Raw genomic sequence first — 19,535 nt, forward strand, 5'->3', positions numbered from 1 at the left:
GGGGTATCATGTATAATTAATCGAAGGAGGCAGAGTCCGATTTGAAAACGCTCACTTCAATGATGGACGCTCTGGTTCGTATTAGTGAGTATACTGCGTATGTGGTCATTTCAGTGTGTGTTTTGTCTGTTAACATGTTTTGTTGTTTCCCCGTTGTAGTCTATTATAGCCTATTACATTTTTCAGGTGTCTGATTTGCCCGCATTTCCCACCTGTCGGCCACTGTTATTACGCTCTATATCCTCACAACAACATTCAAGCACTCAAGTCAATACCTCATGTCATTCCAACATTTAACACAGCGCAATGTAACACATTGATATATTTTTTATATGATAGCCCTATAGGCCTATCTATAGGTTATTTTCAAGAAAAGCTAGCCTCCTCCTCATTCTCCCCATCATCACCCCATTCCTCTACCTTGAATGTGGTCATTAATTTGTTATGTTAACCTAAATAGTATTCAACCTAGACCTAAAGGAAACATATATGTTTTAAGTACACTGAGTGTACACCTTCCTAATATTAAGTTGCACCCACTTTTGCCCTCAGTAGAGCCTAAATTCGTCGGGGCATGGTCTCTACAAGGTGTCGAAAGTATTCCACAGGGATGTTGCCCCATGTTGACTCCAATGCTTCCCACAGTTGTCAAGTTGGCTGGATGTCCTTTGGGTGGTGATCTATTCTTGATACACATGGGAAACTGTTGAGCATGAAAAACCCTGCTGCGTTGCAGTTCTTGACACACTCAAACCGGTGCACCTGGCACCTACTATCATACCCCGTTCAAAGGCACTTCAATCTTTTGTCTTTCCCATTCACTCTCTGAATGGCACACATACACAATCCATGTCTCAATTCTCTAAAGGCTTAAAAATCCTTCTTTAAACTGTTTCCTACCCTTCATCTACACTGATTGAAGTGGATTTAACAAGTGATATCAATAAGTGATTATAGCTTTCACCTGGATTCACCTGGTCAGTCTATGTCATGGAAAGAGCAGGTGTTCCTAATGTTTTGTACACTCAGTGTATGACTGTATTCTATACAACATTGGAATCAGGCTGCTTGCTGTCTTGTGATGTTTGAGGACAGAAGGTCGCACACCCATGTCGTCTTGTGGATGTTTACAGTTTCCCATTAGGCTACCAGTTAAATGTCCATTCAATTAACCTGTACTGCTTTATACCAAGCGGCGTCCAAATATGTGGAATCCTTCCAAATGTATTGAACCACTTAGGTTGGCCTATTATATGCTTAACGAATGGCTGCGGGTACAGATTCTCTGGAACCCTCTTCCCGAAGCTTCTGCGCATGTGCGAGATTTTCTGCTTTACACTAAAGGAAAGATTCATCCATTTTTTAAATGTAATATCGTTTATGGGCATCTCTGAGCGATGTTCTATCGATTCCCGGGTCATTTCATGTTTTCATGTGTATCTGTGCTCTTGCGGTTCACGTTGGGCAAAACGCATCATACCGGCTCTATTTCTGTATTTTGAAAGTCATATCTTGAAAACTTGATTGCTGACATGCAAAACAATTGTGACTGTATCAACAGTGGACTAATGAAACAAATACCAAAAGTTAGTTTTTGAATGGAATTTTCCTTTAAGCCTAGTGCACACCAACTGCTTTTACGGCAATCCATTAATTTCAATGGGAGGCAATCTGCACTGCTGCGACTCATCTGCCGGACTAGGTTGCAGTGCGTGAAGTGTGTCGCATGCGTGTAATTTTTCCAACTTGCTTTGCCATACGGTATCAGAAACAGAAGTAGATAAACCACAGAAGAATGTGCTAATGTGTAGTGTGATTCTTTTTGTTGTGATGCGGTGCATGGATTGCGACAATTATGTAAAATGTACCGTATGGCAATGTAATGATGCCGCCTGTGATATAGTGGTAAAAAAATTAGTGGGTAAACTCTGATCGCGGTGAAAAAAGTAACGCGCCCTATATTTTCAATGCATTTTTCCACAAAAGGTGGGTTAACTGTAAAAAATTTAAATAAAAAAAGTAGGTAAACTAGACGGGGGTAGCTGCAGCCCAATATGGCAACTAGAGTATGGGCGAGTGGGTGTGTCGAAAGGAAGGTAGTGGGCGTGTGGAAAGGAGTGGGTGTGCCAAAAGCACTGCTATAGGTTAGACGATTTTGATTGAACTGTGCTTATTTTCTTCTGTTGCTTACCACGCAACTACTGTACTTTGAGAGTTTGGACTTCTGTTTTGACGCTATAAAACTGACAATTGTAATTTTTTTATTAAAAGTACTGATGATGGGTTTACTGTTGCTTGTACGCGTTGAATGTGTGCGCTTACCATGACTTTTACCCTGATATTAGCTACTAGGTAGCTACTTCTCACGCCGTTGCGGGACAGTAGTGTTTGGCAAGCGGGAGCGAAGGGCACTGTGTCCCGGTGTTGTTGATGTTAATGCCCTCCCCATTGAGTAGACTACAGTGCCTTGCAAAAGTATTCATCCCCATTGGTGTTTTTCCTATTTTGTTGTATTACAACCTGTAATTTAAATTGATTTTTATTTGGACTTCATGTAATGGACATACACAAAATAGTCCAAATTGGTGAAGTGAAATGAAAAAAATAACTTGTTTCAAACAATTCTAAAAAATAAATAACGGAAAAGTGGTGCATGCATATGTATTCACCCCCTTTGCTATGAAACCCCTAAATAAGATCTGGTGCAACCAATTACCTTCAGAAGTCACATAATTATTTAAATAAAGTCCACCTATGTGCAATCTAAGTGTCACATGATCTGTCACATGATCTCAGTATATATACACCTGTTCTGAAAGGCCCCAGAGTCTGCAACACCACTAAGCAAGGGGCACCACCAAGCAAGCAGCACCATGAAGACCAAGGAGCTCTCCAAATAGTTCAGGGACAAAGTTGTGGAGAAGTATAGATCAGGGTTGTGGTCCTCTGTAGCTCAATTGGTAGAGCATGGCGCTTGTAACGCCAGGGTAGTGGGTTTGATCCCCGGGACCACCCATACGTAAAAATGTATCCACACATGACTGTAAGTTGCTTTGGATAAAAGCATCTGCTAAATGGCATATTATATTATATTATTATATAGGGTTGGGTTATAAAAAAATATCAGAAACTTTGAACATCCCACGGAGCACCATTAAATCCATTATAAAAAATTGAAAGAATATGGCACCGCAACAAACCTGCCAAGAGAGGGCCGCCCATCAAAACTCACGGACCAGGCAAGGAGGGCATTAATCAGAGAGGCAACAAAGAGACCAAAGATAACCCTGAAGGAGCTGCAAAGCTCCACAGCGGAGATTGGAGTGTCTGTCCATAGGACCACTTTAAGCCGTACACTCCACAGAGCTGGGCTTTCAAGCCTCTGCCTCTAACCCTAGGAAGCTCTTTGCCACCTTCTCCTCCCTGCTGAATCCCCCTCCTCCTCCCCCTCCCTCATCCCTCTCTGTGGATGACTTCGTCAACCATTTTGAAAAGAAGGTTGACGACATCCGATCCTCATTTATTAAGTCAAATGACACCACTGGTCCTGCTCATACTGCCCTACCCTATGCTTTTACTTCTTTCTCCCCTCTCTCTCCAGATGAAATCTTGCGACTTGTGACGGCGGCTGCCCAACAACCTGCCTGCTTGACCCTATCCCCTCCTCTCTTCTCCAGACCATTTCCGGAGACCTTCTCCCTTACCTCACCTCGCTCATCAACTCATCCTTGACCGCTGGCCATGTCCCTTCCGTCTTCAAGAGAGCGAGAGTTGCACCCCTCCTCAAAAAACCTACAGACCAGTATCCCTTCTTTCTTTTCTCTCCAAAACTCTTGAGTGTGCCGTCTCTAGCCAACTCTCCTGCTATCTCTCTCAGAATTACCTTCTTGATCCAAACCAGTCAGGTTTCAAGACTGGTCATTCAACTGAGACTGCTCTTCTCTGTGTCACATAGGCTCTCCGCACTGCTAAAGCTAACTCTCTCCTCTGCTCTTATCCTTCTAGACCTATCCGCTGCCTTTGATACTGTGAATCATCAGATCCTCCTCTCCACCCTCTCCGAGTTGGGCATCTCCGGCGCTGCTCACTCTTGGATTGCGTCCTACCTGACAGGTCGCTCCTACCAGGTGGCGTGGCGAGAATCTGTCTCCGCACCACGTGCTCTCCCCACTGGTGTCCCCCAGGGCTCAGTTCTAGGCCCTCTCCTATTCTCGCTATACACCAAGTCACTTGGCTCTGTCATATCCTCACATGGTCTCTCCTATCATTGCTAAGCAGACGACACACAATTAATTGTGGATGTCGGATCACCACCTCAAGCTGAACCTCGGCAAGACGGAGATGCTCTTCCTCCCGGGGAAGGACTGCCCGCTCCATGATCTCACCATCACGGTTGACAACTCCATTGTGTCCTCCTCCCAGAGTGCAAAGAACCTTGGCGTGACCCTGGACAATACGCTGTCGTTCTCCGCTAACATTCGCAGAGTACGACCCTACCTTACACAGAAATCGGCACAGGTCCTAATCCAGGCACTTGTCATCTCCCGTCTGGATTACTGCAACTCGCTGTTGGCTGGGCTCCTTGCTTGTGCCATTAAACCCCTTCAACTTATCCAGAACGCTGCAGCCCGTCTGGTGTTCAACCTTCCCAAGTTCTCTCATGTCACCCCGCTCCTCCGCACACTCCACTGGCTTCCAGTTGAGGCTCGCATCTACTACAAGACCATGGTGCTTGCCTACGGAGCTGTGAGGGGAACGGCACCTCCTTACCTTCAGGCTCTGATCAGACCCTACACCCAAACGAGGGCACTACGTTCATCCACCTCTTGCCTGCTAGCTCCCCTACCTCTACGGAAGCAGAGTTCCCGCTCAGCCCAGTCAAAGCTATTCGCTGCTCTGGCACCCCAATTGTGGAACAAGCTCCCCCACGACGCCAGGACAGCGGAGTCACTGACCACCTTCTGGAGACACTTGAAACCCTACCTCTTTAAGGAATACCTGGAATAGTATAAAGTAATCCTTCTTCCCCCAACCCCATAAAAAAAAAAAGGTGGTTGTCCCACTGGCTATCATAAGTTGAATGCACCAATTTGTAAGTCGCACTGGATAAGAGCGTCTGCTAAATGATGTAAATGTAAATATAGTAAATACATGTTATAAACACCTGAGCTGAGCTGCACATCTTCTTGGGTAAGTCTCTAAGAGCTTTACACACCTGGATTGCGCAATATTAGCCCATTATTCTTTTCATAATTCTTCAACCTCTGTCAAGATGTTGGGGATCATCACTAGACAGCAATTTTCAAGTCTTGCCATAGATTTTCAAGCAGATTTAGGTCAAAACTATAACTTGGCCACTCAGGAACATTCACTGTGGTAAGCAACTCCAGTGTAGATTTGGCCTTGTGTAGTAGGTTATTGTCCTGCTGAAAAGTGGATTTCTCTCTGTCTCGTGTAAACAGGTTTTCCTCTAGGATTTTGCCTATGCTTAGCTATATCCCGTTTCTTTTTATACAGAAAAACTCCCCAGTATCAGCCGATGTCAAGCATACCCATAATGCAGCCACCACCATGCTTGAAAATAAGGAGGCATTTACTCTGTGATGTGTTGTGTTGGATTTGTCCCAAACATAAGGCTTTGAATTTAGGCCCAAAAGTGTATTCCTTTGCCATGTTTTTTGCAGTATTACTTTAGTGCCTTGTTGCATACAAGATGCATATTTTGGAGTATTTTTATTCTGTATATTTGTATTCTTTTTTTGACTCTGTCATTTAAGTCATTATTGTGGAGTCACTACAATGTTGTTGCTCCATCCTCAGTTTTATCCCATCACAGCCATTGAATGCTATAACTGTTTTAAAATCACCAATGGCCTCATGGTAACATCCCTGAGCAGTTTCATTCCTGTCCTGCTGCTCATTCCAGAAGGACGACTGTATCTTTGATGTGTCTGGCTGGTTTAATACATAATCCACAGCATAATTATTAACTAGACCATGCTTAAAGAGATATTCAACGTCTGATTTGTTATTGTTACCCATCTACCAATCACTACCCTTCTTTATGAGGCTTTCGAAAAGCTCCCTGGTCTTTGTAGTTCAATCTGTGTTTGAAATTCAGTACTTGACTGAGGGACCTTACGATGTTGCATGTATGGGGGACTGAGGAAGGGTTGAGTCCATGTAACTTGTTAGTTAGATTTGTTAACTACGCCAAATTTTACTCCTGAACTAATTTAGGCTGAATACTTATGCAACGACTATATTTTAGTTATCTACTTTGACATTGCAGAGTATTTTGAGTAGATTGTTGACAAAAAAATGGTATATGTTCTGAGAAAATAAGTGAAAATGTTGCCTGTCCTGGGAACGTTTAATTTTAGCTCACAGGGAGGTTCTGAGAATGTTTTACTCTGGTTCCTTTAAAGTTTTCCTGGGAGGTTTTATTAACGCTCTGACGACAGAAATTATAGGTTATTTGGAGGTTTTTTAATAACTTCCTTAAAACCTTCATTGAATGTTTCAATAACACTGCTAGCTTATTTTGGGTTAACTTTTTTGAACTTCAAGCACAGATAGAAATACATTTTCTTAGGCATTAACCATGCAAACACCTTTTTGTGAGGAAAAACTCATTCTGATTGGCTTGGCCTGGCTCCCCAGTGCCATGTGAAATCCATAGATTAGGGCCTAAGGAAATTATTTCAATTGACACATTTCCTTATATGAACTGTAACTCAGTAAAATCATTGACATTGTTGCATGTTGCGTTTTATATTTTTGGTCAGTATATTTGAGAACATTACCAATGTCTAACCAGTTAGAGAACATTCCTAGAACATGACCAAAATGTAAATAAAATGTAACCATGTTTGAATGTTTACGAAACGTTCTGTAAAAGTAATGAAATTCCAAGAAAATAACGTTTTTTTGTCAAGTTCCTTAAATGTGCTGAGAATGTTATTATATTATATGTTCCAAAGCCAAGCAACTATCCTGCACCTTTCCTAGAGAGTTGTGGGAAGGTTGTATGTAAATATAACCATAGGACAGTGTTTCCCAAACTCGGTCCTTCGGGACCCCAAGGGGTGCACATTTAGTTTTTTGCCCTAGTGCTACACAGCTGATTCAAATAATTAAAGCTTGACGTAGTTGAGTCAGCTGTGTAGTGCTAGGGCAAAAAACAAAACATGCACCCCTTGGCTCCCAAGGACAGAGTTGGGAAACACTGCCATAGGACAACCACGCTAAACATCAATTCTCCAGTGACATCAGAATCTGCAGAAATTCTGCCAATCTGTTGCTAAAATTAGACCATAGTAAGCTGTACAACCATTGTTACTGTACAACCACGGCATATGACCATTGAGCTAAATGTGTTTTAATATGTCTAAGTGTAGTGGTAAACAAATTGTGGTTATCAAAATGTCAGGCCAGGGTAAGCCTATACGAAACACAGCCATTATTTTAAGTGTTTCTAAAATCTGCTATGGGAAAAACAATTGGAACCATTTCCGTGTTTGACCGCTAGGTTTTATGGGTATTATGACACCTGCACTGTGGGGCTCTATAAAGTAACGTTCCCGCTATACTTTCTATGTATTTTTCCGCAAAGGGTGGGTAAACCGTTGTGCAAAATAAAAAAGGTGTGTAGCCTGGTACCAGTTTAAAAAATGAATGGAATTATATACTCTGGCCAGTTTATTAGATACACCACCCCGTTCACGAAAATGGTTTGCTCCTACAGACAGTCAGTCACGTGGCCATGGCTTGCTATATAAAGCAGGCAGACCGGCATCAAGACATTCAGTTACTGTTCGATTGAACGTTAGAATATGCAAAACGAGTGACCTAAGCGACTTTGGTATGATCATCGGTGCCAGGCGCGCCGGTTCCAGTACCTCAGAAACGTCCGGCCTCCTGGGCTTTTCATGCACTATAGATAGTGTCTAAGGTTTACCGAGAATGGTGTGACAAACAAACATCCAGTCAGCGGCAGTCCTGTGGGCGAAAACAGCTTGTTGATGAGAGTTCGAAGGAGAAGGCAAGAATCGTGCAAGCTAACAGGCGGACAATTTGAACAACTCGTCGGTCCTTGTCACGGTTTGGCTATTGCAGCAGATGACCACACTGGGTTCCACTCCTGACAGCTAAAAACAAGACTAAGCGGCTCCAGTGGACACGAAATCGCCAATACTGGACAATTGAGGAGTGGAAAAACATCACCTGGTCGAATCCGGGTTTGGTATAAGCAGCATGAGTCCATGACCCCGGCTTAGACTCTTAAGGATTATAACCTATAAGAAGATCTAAATGCATATCCCCATGAAACTGATTGAGATCAAATGGTTGGTATGCAGATGCTGAGTGGATGTTTCACTGGTAAAGTTTGAAGAATTATCATTCACAATTGACAGTGAGAAATGTGAAGGGAGATTCCCGTTAAGTCGGTCACTCTGTATAACATACTATGGGGAGTCAACGACCAATCATATTCACCAATGGATGCTGAGCCTGTCCTCGGAAGCCCCGCCTTCCTGGCTATAATATTGGGGCTCGCGTCCATTTCAATTCTTCGCTCTTCACCTCACCTGAAGGAAGAACGTGTCACGCAATTTACAAACTTTTCAAGCACACGTAGACTACGAGATTTGGCTCCGACAGGTGTCTGTTAGTGGGGAGAGAGCACTCGTCCCCCTAGATGTTGCGAGTTTTGGGTCTTGGTATCGGTTTTTGTGTTTGCTAAAAGCTAACTACTTTCTGCTCTGCTTGTGTAGCCAGTGCTTCCTTGCAGATGGCCAGTGGTAAAAGTAAGTTCAAAAAGGGTAACCCTTTCCTACAGTAAATGACCAAAAGCACCCTCTTTGGCCTCATGGGTGGAATGTTATTAATATTTTTCATAATTAATAAAGATTATTTTTAAAAACAAAATCTGGTGTTTCTATGTCAAACAGTTTTGTTATATTTCAGTCTTCTGTAATGTGTATAAAGTGTAATATTGGGATGCAACTCTATATCTGACAGGGTACAGGTGTAAAGCCGATACCATGTGTGTGAGGTGTATACTTTTGTTTCAAAGTAGATTTGTTTGAGACTACCAAGTATCACTGTGTGACCCTGATTTAGCCCACTGCAGTAAAAGGCTAACCAGCCAAGTTTGAACCTCCAACCGTGCCCTTGGGCATGTGGTTTCACAATGAAAATTAAAGATACTCACGAATGCTGTTCTGTTTTCCTAGAGTGGAAACATGCTCAGGAGGCGTTTGACTCTGACCAGTTCGTGTGACCATTGTCTCTGGCTGCGATCAACTTTAATTGGGCGTTGGGCTGACTTTGTGAGAAAGATTGGGCCTGCTGGCGAAGGGTCTTCCGGTGAAGCGACCTCTGGAATGGGGTTGTCTGAGGCCGGGAGAGAGCAGCAGTGGTGGTCGGAGTTGATTGCGGTGTCATCCCAGTGAGGCTCATTACGGTTTCTCTGGCAGTTTTCAGAGTCCGGATTCCGCCGATTATGTACTATCCCTGGTTGGCTCTAGAAGGTTTTCAGAGTATGAATCGGATGACATCAGTCTGGGGCAGCCTAAAGTCCTGGCTTTGGATTCGCCAGGGAGAGTGAGCCATTGGTTGTTAATGCGCCTTTGATGGAGATGTGTTGTAGGGCGGCAGATCACCTGGGGGGTGGATTGGCTGTCTTCTCCCCCTCATTGGAGTTCCTCCAGGTTGGAGGAAGGTATTTACCTCTTGTTCCTGCAGTGGTGAAGCGTTGCTTACCCCTGTTTAAAGATTTTGCCGATGAGCTAGAGTTGACCTGCTATTTCCCTCATTCAGCCAGGCTGGTGCTACCAGGTTATGGTGAGTTTATGAATGTAGAGGGTATGGAGGAAGCAGGGCTCATTTGCATACCACGATGGATGGAAAGCTGGCGAGATACTTAACTCCAGAGGCTAACAAGGGGACTAATCCTGGCACGGTGCTTCCGAATAAACAGTGCAGGTTCTCGGCGGATCAGCTGGACAAAGTGTACCAGGCTGAGGGTGTAGTTCCTGAGAGGGACAGCTGGTTGTATTTGGATGAGCCAGTTTTGCCAACAATGTTGTTTGGCTCAGCTATGGAGTACTTACAGGCCCATTTCGAGGAGAAACAAAAACAGGACGCAGCTCTACGGGTTCTTTTCCCATAAATCCTTTGCGGGGGCGGTTCGGCAGTTCCCGAGGCGTGAAGGAAAGGGTCCAGGCCAGAGGCGGGTTGCCCTGGGCCAGGGGGCGGCTTCGAGGTCGTTTTTTTTAACCATCTTGGTGTTTCTGGGCAGTGGCGAACGTCTTAGCACAGACGGCGTGCTGTGTCAAAGGAGAGTGGGGTGAAAGCTGATTCTTCCGCGGAACCTTCGCTGGGGGAGGGGGCGTGTTCTCAGGGCCTTCCTCCCCAAGCATTTACTGTGGCAACAGTGCTTCCAAGTGGCTCGGTCAACGGGGGCAAGTTACTCGTTGCTGAAATCCCTGAACCCGATGTGGGCCTGGTATCAGAACGGCGGTACCACGAAAGCACGTTGGTTCTACCCTAGGTTCCTCTGTGGTCTGGGGTATCGAGAGTATGGTATCGTCCAGATGTGGGCATAATAAAAACGGGTTCCTTCCCCATAGTCAGACACACAGTTTTCAAGAGTGGTGGATATGAAAACAAGAATGACAAAGAAATAAAAATATCCCAGTACTCATGGTGGCGCTCTGCCCGTTCAGGACATAATGTATGGGAGACTGACAGGGTGCTCTGTCCAGTGGCGGGCATGTGCAGTTTCACCATGGGTGATGAGGACGGTGACGAGGGGGCACGGTCTGCAGTTCGCTGTGCGTCCTCCTCCTTTTCGTGTTTCTGGGTCTCGTTCTGAATCATGCATTATTGTCCCAACAGAGGAGGGTCGCATTCCAGCTCTGTCTGAAACAGTTCCACTAATAGCTGTGGTGCCTCTGGGACATCTGTTGATGTGTCTGTTTCAGCGCTGGGTGATTATTACGCTACTGGATGCATCTCACCGCTGCCATTGGTTGCTCAAAGTATCCCCGTCGTGCCTAAGGGTGTAGACTCCTTGGAGGAATCAGCGACTGCTGTTGCAGGGGGTTCTCATGGGCCGGGTAGTGTCCAGCATCGTGATCACGACAGACTCATCCTTACTGGGATGGGGAGCGCTGTGTGTGGGCTACTTGGAAAGAGGGATTTGGTCAACAGCGTAAAGGGGATGTGTTGGTAAGGTCCGACAACAGGACGGCGGTGGCGTACACTAACAGGCAGGGGGGGACGTGGTCTCTTTCTCTCCTAAACCTTGCCCGTTCGATCTGCTCGTATGAGGGATCTGGGAACTCCGTTGGGAATGGATGCTTTGGCATATCAGTGACCTTGGACCCTGCTCTATGCGTTTCCTCCGGTGGACCTGATTCAGGCCACCGTGGAGAGGGTCCGTCAGGAGGGTCTGTTGTTGAATCTGGTGGCTACCTGTTGGGCCAGACAACCCTGGTTCTTGGGAATCATCTGCCTGTTGGGCGGGGACCCGTGGAGGGTTCCGTGTCGTGAGGATCTATTGTCCCAGGCACACGGGAGAGTTTGGCACCCATGACCACAGATATGGGATCTGTGGGTTTGCCCCTTGAGAGGTTGAATTTGATGGCTTAAGGGTTTACCCTCAAAAATGATTAGGACTATACAGTTAGCGAGTGCGCCCTCTACGAGAGGGTTGTATACATATGTGGCGCGCGTTTGAGGGTTGGTGTCAGTTAATTTGTTTCTCCTTTTTGAGAGCTCTTTGGTGGCCATTTTGATGTTCTTGCAAGAGCTTTTTGATCAGGGCTTTTCTTTTTCCGTATTGAAGATTTATATGGCTGCCATCTCGTCCTGTCATGTAGGGATTGATGTCTCTACCCTGGTGTGTCATCACCTGGTGGTGCAGTTCCTGAAAGGCATGTGTTGGCTCAGACCAAAGGCAATGGCACCAACCTGGGAACTGGCTTTGGTCCTGGACGCTCTGTGTGAACCTCCGTTTGAACCATTTGAGTCTGTGGACCTGAAAGTCCTTTCCTACAAGACTGCCCTGCTCATGGTCTTGGTGTCGGCAAAGCGCGTTGGGGGTCTCCATGCGCTATCAGTACACCCTTCATGTTTGGAGTTGGCGCCTGGCCACTCCAAAGTGAATTTATGTCCTAATGCAGCTTTTGCTCCCAAGGTTATGCCTATGTCTTACAGGTCCCTGGCTTTCGAGCTGTTCCCTTTCTCACCTCCTCCATTTGCTTCCAACGAACAACAGAGGTTGCGTGGCCTGTGTCCGGTGCACGCTTTGCCCACGTATATGGATAGGTCCAAAGATATCCGCATTTGTGACCAACTTTTTGTCTGTTTTACGCTAATCCAGCTTGGGGTAAGACGCTTTCTAAGCAGTGTCTTTCTCATTGGATTGTGGAGGCTATCTCCCTGGTGTATGACAGCAAAGGACAAGGGTTGCCTAGCGGTGTGTGTGCTCACTTCACTAGGGTTGTGGCGGCTGCTTGGGCATTGTTCAGGGGCATGATGATTGGTGATATATGTGCTGCAGTGAGTTGGGGTTACCAACAAACCTTTTTGAGGTTTCATCCCTTGAATGTAATTGCTTCCAGTGTGGCTCACACTCTTATGGCTGGGTCCGGGAGTTGGTGTTAGGCAGCGCGCAGGTTGCGCATTTATCCGTGTTACCACATTTCCCTCTGGTTTTGAGGCTTGGGCTGCGGCAGCGCGTAAAGTGTGCATTATCAGGGTTACCACAGTTACCTGTGGGTTTGAGCCTTGGGCTGCCGTGGCAGCACGCGAGTACACCGTTTCCAGGTTACTGCAGGTTTCCTGTGGTTTTGAGCCTCGGGCTGCTGTGGTTAATCAACTCTAGTCGATGCTATGCAGCGTGTGCGCTTTACCAAGTCATTGTTTTGGAGTTCTGTCATGTCATGCTCACAAGGTAAGAATTGTTCTTGGAACCGTGGGGGTCTATGGACTTGGGCTGCAATGGCAGCGTGTCAGTGTGCATAGCCAAGTTGCAGCAGGTTCTGGTTCCCTATATGGGGCTCTGACAGTTCAGGCTTCTCGGGTATGTATTGGGGGAAATGGTGGCATCTGTAACCCCTTTTTGGAGCCGGTGGAACCAGGATGTGCTTGGGCTGCCTTGGGCCTCCTAGTTTGGTACCCTCTGAGCCAGCTTGGGGCGTGATTGTATGTCCCCATAGTATATTATACCGAGTGACCGACTGAAAGGGAACGTACAGTTAACGTTGGGCGTAATTTCAGTTTTCTTCAGGTGAATATGGTTGGTTGTTGACTCCCAATAGTATGGTATACCTCGTTCCTTCATTCAGGGAACAGTAGTTATATTCATAACTGTACGTTCTCTACGAGTAGAGCAGAGAATGCGCGCAAAGTAGAGGATCCCCGGGACCCCCAGCCACCAGGAAGCGGGGTCCAGAAAAGTCGGATCCGCAGCCGCTGCCTAAAATGAATGTGTGCGTAAAATAACGCTGTGCGGAATGTGATTAGGATCTTTAGCTTTGGGGAAGAGGGTTTCAAGAGGGCAGAATGGGTCGGTTACCTTTAGATCCGCAGCCTTGGCCCAAAAAGATAGGGTAGTAACCTAGTTTTTTTTTTTTTAAGGAATTGAAAGGGAGTCTTTGTTCGAGTGGTGCCTTCCAAAGTGTGGGATAAAAATTGTCTGATTTGTGACTGCATGAACTTTACAAAAACCATGTGATCAAAGGTCATGAAGTTTTGGCTGCAGATTTCTGCAGTTGCTTTTCACCAACTTCATCCTGCAGCCCTCACCTGCATTGTGGGAGGCTCTATTTTCAACCAATCATCAAGGTGTTTTTGTTTGACGAGACGTGACTGAAACAGGAACCAACTTTGCCGCGATTCATGTATACAGTGGATATGTACAATTGAATGTGGTTTTTGAGACTCTCTCTCACCAAATGATAGTACAATGTACACACATATATTTACAGTTTGTGAGTGTGTGATATGGGGGTTAGAGACATGTTTATTTCGACATTACAAAGAAAAACTTTTATAAACAATGGCAACACTACCATGTTGCAGTGAGCCCTGCTGTTGGAAAACCACATCAGTGTCTGACTTTCGGCTGTCGCAGATGCACAGGTGAGGTTCGACTTTCGTCTACAGTCTGTTGCTTTCACCTTACCACTCAATGTGCCATTTTCAAATAATTTGCATCTCACAAATCCTGAGCAGGGAGTTGAGGACCAATCCAATTAGATTCCCTTCCTCCATCATCCCATCATTCTCTGTTCATAACTGCTCAGTTCTTTAGTACACTTTTATGACCTGTATACTGTGTCAGAATATTTTTGGGAAATGCATTTAAAACAAGATTTGCAATGTCAGTTACCTGTGTGATATCATCTGTCTGAGTTACAAAGAAAAAGCTATATCTCAGTCTGGCCAATAAAAAAAAAGATTAAGATTGGCAAAAGAACACAGACACTGGACCTTTTCTTTACAATGTATTTAATGGAATAGCCTTCATTTCTCAGAACAAGAATAGACTGACGAGTTTCAGAAGAAAGTTCTTTGTTTCTGGCCATTTTGAGCCTGTAATCGAACCCGCAATTGCTGATGCTCCAGATTCTCAACTAGTCTCAAGAAGGCCAGTTTTATTGCTTCTTTAATCAGCACAACAGTTTTCAGCTGTGCTAACATAATTGCAAAAGGGTTTTCTAATGATCAATTAGCCTTTTTAAAATGATAAACTTGGATTAGCAAACACAACGTGCCATTGGAACACAGGACTGATGGTTGCTGATAATGGGCCTCTGTACGCCTATGTACTGTAGCTATTCCATGAAAAATCAGCCGTTTCCAGCTACAATAGCTATTTACAACATTAACAATGTCTACACTGTATTTCTGATCAATTTTAGGTTATTTTAATGGACAAAAAAATTGCTTTTCTTTCGAAAACAGGGACATTTCTAAGTGACCCCAAACTTTTGAACGGTAGTGTACGTATCTACATTTTACATTTACATGTACTTACTTACTTAGTCCTCTTCATTCCTATGCAGAACATAAGGCATTCCACATGTAAGTTGCTCGCTTAGTACTTATAATAGTTTCTGCCCCCAGGTTCACCATCACCCTCAGACACCATGGCACAGCCCACACCACCAGAAGCCTCCCTGGGAGCTCTCATCATGACATTCTACAAGCAAGCTGGCAGTGGAGATGCCAAGACCCTCACCAGGAAAGAGCTAACCAACCTCATCAAGGCAGAGCTGCCCAACATCCCTGGGGTGAGTCATTGCAACACCTAGGGCCAGTTTCCCGGACACAGATTAAGCCTATAGTCCTGGACTAAAGCTCTTTCAATAATGAACATCCATTGAGCATGCTTTTTTAAAAAGTCTTCCCCCTTATGAGATAGCAAATGTTATTCTAATGCTATCTTTTATTGTTAAAGATGCAGCCCGGGAGCTTAAGAACTTATAAATACGTAACATATTGTACGACTTGGAATTCATAACATATCATACAATAATTTTTTACTAGAGGTAGCATATCATACGAAATGGATGACATAGTATACAATTGTGCAACATTTATGGGGACCCATTTTGGCTAGTGAGCACTACTTTCAAAACTACTGGCTGAAATTATACAAAAGCTCTGGAGCATCACTGTAGCCCTTTCCTGCAGTCAAATGGCTAGTGGCCTCATGGGTGGAATGTTATTAATATTTTTCATAATTTCCTAATTAATAAAATATTTTGTTTTTTTACTGCTGAAAATCTGGTGTTTCTATGTCAAACAGTTTTGTTATATTTCATGATTTTGTTATATTTCAGACTTCTGTGATGTATATAAAGTGTGTGATGTATATAAAGTGTAATATTGGGATGCAAACTCAAAATTGAATACATATCAACTCTATATCTGACATGGTACAGGTGTCTTCTTCTTTTTAAGCTCATAACCATGTGTGTGAGGTGTATACTTTGGTTTCAAAGTAGATTTGTTTAAGACTACCAAGAAAGACTCTGTGTGACCATGCTTTAGCCCATTGCAGTAAAAGCTTTTAAGTGTGTCATGATTTTAATAAAACAATACACTTGAAAAAAAGATTTATTGAACTTTGACTGACTTGCTATATTGCATGAGTCTGTCATTCAGTGCGAATTACAACAAAATACAGAAATCCTAATGTTATGTCTTCCTTGTGATCCTATATTACATTGACATAAGCAGAAGGGTGGTCCTGAAGTGGGGGACCTGATGACAATGCTGGACCAGGACACTGACGGCTCTGTGGACTTCAAGGAGTACATCACCCTGATTGGATCCCTTGCATGTGCAACTGTGTTCTAGAGTGGAAAATGCCTGTTTCCATATGCTTTGTCCAGTGTATTACATTACACTAGTGCACCCAGCCCTTGTGGGCGGTAAATCATTGGAAATGAATAATTTGATTCAATGCAATTTTCCCTCCTGCAAATCAAATATGTATCAGTTCAGATTTTTGCTATCATCTCCGGAGCCTTTTTTTTTTTTTCCTCCCATATTTCCCTTTGGATCATGGTACTTGCTTTCATGATCATTACTTAAGTCAGCAAGATGTACGAAATGCCTGCTTGCTGCTGCGTGTGTCAGTGACTTGGTGGCGCATGTTTTGATAGGCCTACCATAAACCCATGTTATCCATATCTATTAAAAACAGCACTCTACAATAGAAATAGAGTTAGGCCTACTATTGTGATGCATGATTGCAATGCAATTACCCCATTATTCGGATCATGGCGCATGCTTTCTCTTTAAAATGCAATTTTTTATTTTATTTTATTAACCTTTATTTAACTAGGCAAGTTAGTTAAGAACAAATTATTATTTACAATGATGGCCTACAATGTTTTGATAGGCCTACCATGAAACCATGTTATCTACATCTATAAAAAAACAGTAGGCTAGGGCTGGTCCTGGTCCTGCATGTCCGATGCACAGGACACACATCCAAACTAGGAGTGGGAATGTAATTTTCACCTCTTCAGAGTGGGCTGACTTATCTACCAGCTCACGTTTGTTGCCTATGTTTTAGGCCTAGTGCTTGTTTGACTCATTACGTACAGTACCTTGCTTTATTTAACAGCATTATTTGAAGGGCTTTGATGGTTTGTTTAAGAGTTGGGGGAAACAGGGCAGTGAGTCATAAGAGCTGCCGGTGAAAATGTTATGCACAGGGAACAGGGTGCTATAAGCGCAGCAGCACTGTTGATAGTATACCTTGGATACTGTGGATTGCTGCATGTTGCATATTAATATTACTAATGTGATGCATAATTGCCATGGTAATTTGGAATGTCCAGTCAATGAGCATTTGATTATACAGAATCAAAATTGGCCTACAAGTGCTTACATCGTTTATATTGTGACAGCATGGTATCCCCGGGATACCGGACATTCCAAATTCACAAAAAACAGGAAAATAAATAAAAATACAAAACACAGGATGACGTGCTTCTTTTAAGCCTAAAATGAAGAAAATCTGAGCCAAATCAACCGCAGTTGAGACTTACAGTATTATAATAAACTGTAGATGCTACATTAATAAATGTTTCATTTTCATTAGTTTGTCTGTGTGTTTCTTAGTGATTTTTTTTTTTGTGAATAGGTTTTGTGGATTAAGTAATTTATAAGGAATGAAAGGTTTTGTGAGTAAAATATGTACTAGCTAGTAGGCTAATTAATATGTAATAACATCATGCTGTGAAACCATTTCCTTGTAGGCTACTATAAGGCTAGTTGAGATCAAATTGTATTCACATGGTTGCACTGGTAGTACCTACTAGTAGATTAATGAAACTGTTTCCTACAAAATAATAACCTAGATGTGTGGCATTCTGACATTCAGTCAAAATCATCAAAATCATGTTATCTGTCCCATTTATGGTGTCTGTGAGCACACAAGCAGCGCCATTTAGACAGATACAACGTTGCGATCTCTGTTGGACAACGGGAAAGAATGAGGAAGTGGATAGAATCTCGTTTTTTATGATTATCAGTGAAATTAACGAATTTATAAAATAATAATTACTATGTATAGATTTGTAAGACTATATATGACCAACCACCCAGTTTTGGAGTAGTTAGAAGGTCTATTCCGCTGCTTTTGAGAGGAACCGGCAACTGTACCGAGAGACTTCCAGCAATTGTGCTATGCTAAAGATATGCTAACTTCAATAATCTCCAAACTGCACACAGAGACATAAAAATGGTATCCATGCGTTCGTCTGACTCTGGGTAAGTAGATAAGCGACCTAAACAAAGATAGGCAGAAACTGCTTCTCCAATAGAAAAACTCTGATCACACTTGTCAGCGATGTCATGCGCAGAAACATGTCATCGGGTCTGATGGCGCCGAACTGTGCATGTGCCACCGTCAAATCAAAGGCACTCCTTCAATATAAAGTTGTTTTTGACAAAAATGTAAATGTGTCATTTTGACACTTTCACAAGGTTGAAGTAATGAGTTTCAGCTTCTTAAAGATGCACTCCGGGATCTTAAGCACAACAAATTCATAACATATTGCACAAATTGGATTTGTAACATATCACACGAATTGCTAAATTCATAACATATACAAATTGCTAAATTCGTAACATATCACACAAAATGGATGACGTAGTACACAACTGGATGACGTAGTACAGGGACCACTTTTGGCTCGTAAGCTGAAATTATAAAAAAGTTTGCTTTGTAACGCGTTCCTGGAAGTATTGCAATGATGCGTCTCTGGGTTTGAAAACTCTGTGACCTAAATCTCAAAATCTTGCAGTATCCCTTTAATTCATAGGAAGTCCCTCCCAGTTGACTACTTCAAAATTGTGAAATTCCTCAATGGTCGACTATCAAGTGCTCTGATGGAGAGTGGAATGGATAGGGGAACCAATGAAATGCCTAGACTGTGTGAGAATGCCCTGTCCATAAAGTTCCCAGCTGTGCTTGAATCGACTAGCGCCTTCCACTGGGGAACTACCATGTGATCAGGAAAGTAGATGGGTAGGGTACAGTGCGCAGCAGAGGGCTCTGAACGAGTGTGGGTGTTCGATACCTGGGGTGATGCGAGAGTGCCTTGCCTGCCGCCTCCCGACCCAAAAGAACGCTGACGACAATGTGCAGTGTAATGTCCCTTCGTGCCACCAGAGTGACACTGGCGCTGTCATCCTCCGCTCTCTTGGATTGTGGTTCCACCCAGCTCCATCAGCTTGGGATCCGAGTTGGCCAGGGTGGGAACGAGCAGACCCCCTCCAGGATGTTCTCTGGCTGCCAGCAGGTTGTCCAAACGGATGGCCATGTCCACCAGTTGCGTGAAGGCCAACATGGTGTCCCGGCAGGCTATCTCCCTTCGGACGTCCTCCCGCAGATGGCACCGGAAGTGGTCGATAAGGGCCCGCTCGTTCCACCCGGACCCAGCTGCTAGAGTCCGAAACTCCAAGACGAAGTCCTGTGTAGTCCTCGTCCCCTG

At 44.0% G+C, this 19,535-nt stretch overlaps 1 protein-coding gene and 1 pseudogene across 1 annotated transcript; both read left to right on the plus strand.

Annotated features, from left to right (window-relative positions):
- Positions 1–17,634, plus strand: LOC121571406 (protein S100-A5). The gene is made up of 3 exons (XM_041882834.2): positions 1–74; positions 15,145–15,311; positions 16,264–17,634. The coding sequence occupies exons 2-3, from the start codon at positions 15,168–15,170 to the stop codon at positions 16,381–16,383; spliced, it is 264 nt and encodes an 87-aa protein (XP_041738768.1). The 5' UTR covers positions 1–74; positions 15,145–15,167; the 3' UTR covers positions 16,384–17,634.
- LOC121571405 overlaps positions 11–19,535 on the plus strand; it is a 39,870-nt pseudogene continuing 20,345 nt past the window's right edge.

This window comes from Coregonus clupeaformis, chromosome 8 (genome assembly GCF_020615455.1).
Source record: "Coregonus clupeaformis isolate EN_2021a chromosome 8, ASM2061545v1, whole genome shotgun sequence".
Lineage (NCBI taxonomy): Eukaryota > Metazoa > Chordata > Actinopteri > Salmoniformes > Salmonidae > Coregonus > Coregonus clupeaformis.

What these genes read in the sequence shown, in the direction of transcription:
- LOC121571406 (XM_041882834.2), top strand. Translation starts at nt 15,168, where the DNA reads ATGGCACAGCCCACACCACCAGAAGCCTCCCTGGGAGCTCTCATCATG. An exon ending in AGCTGCCCAACATCCCTGGG is followed by an intron (nt 15,312 to 16,263) that starts GTGAGTCATTGC and finishes TGACATAAGCAG; the next exon opens with AAGGGTGGTCCTGAAGTGGG.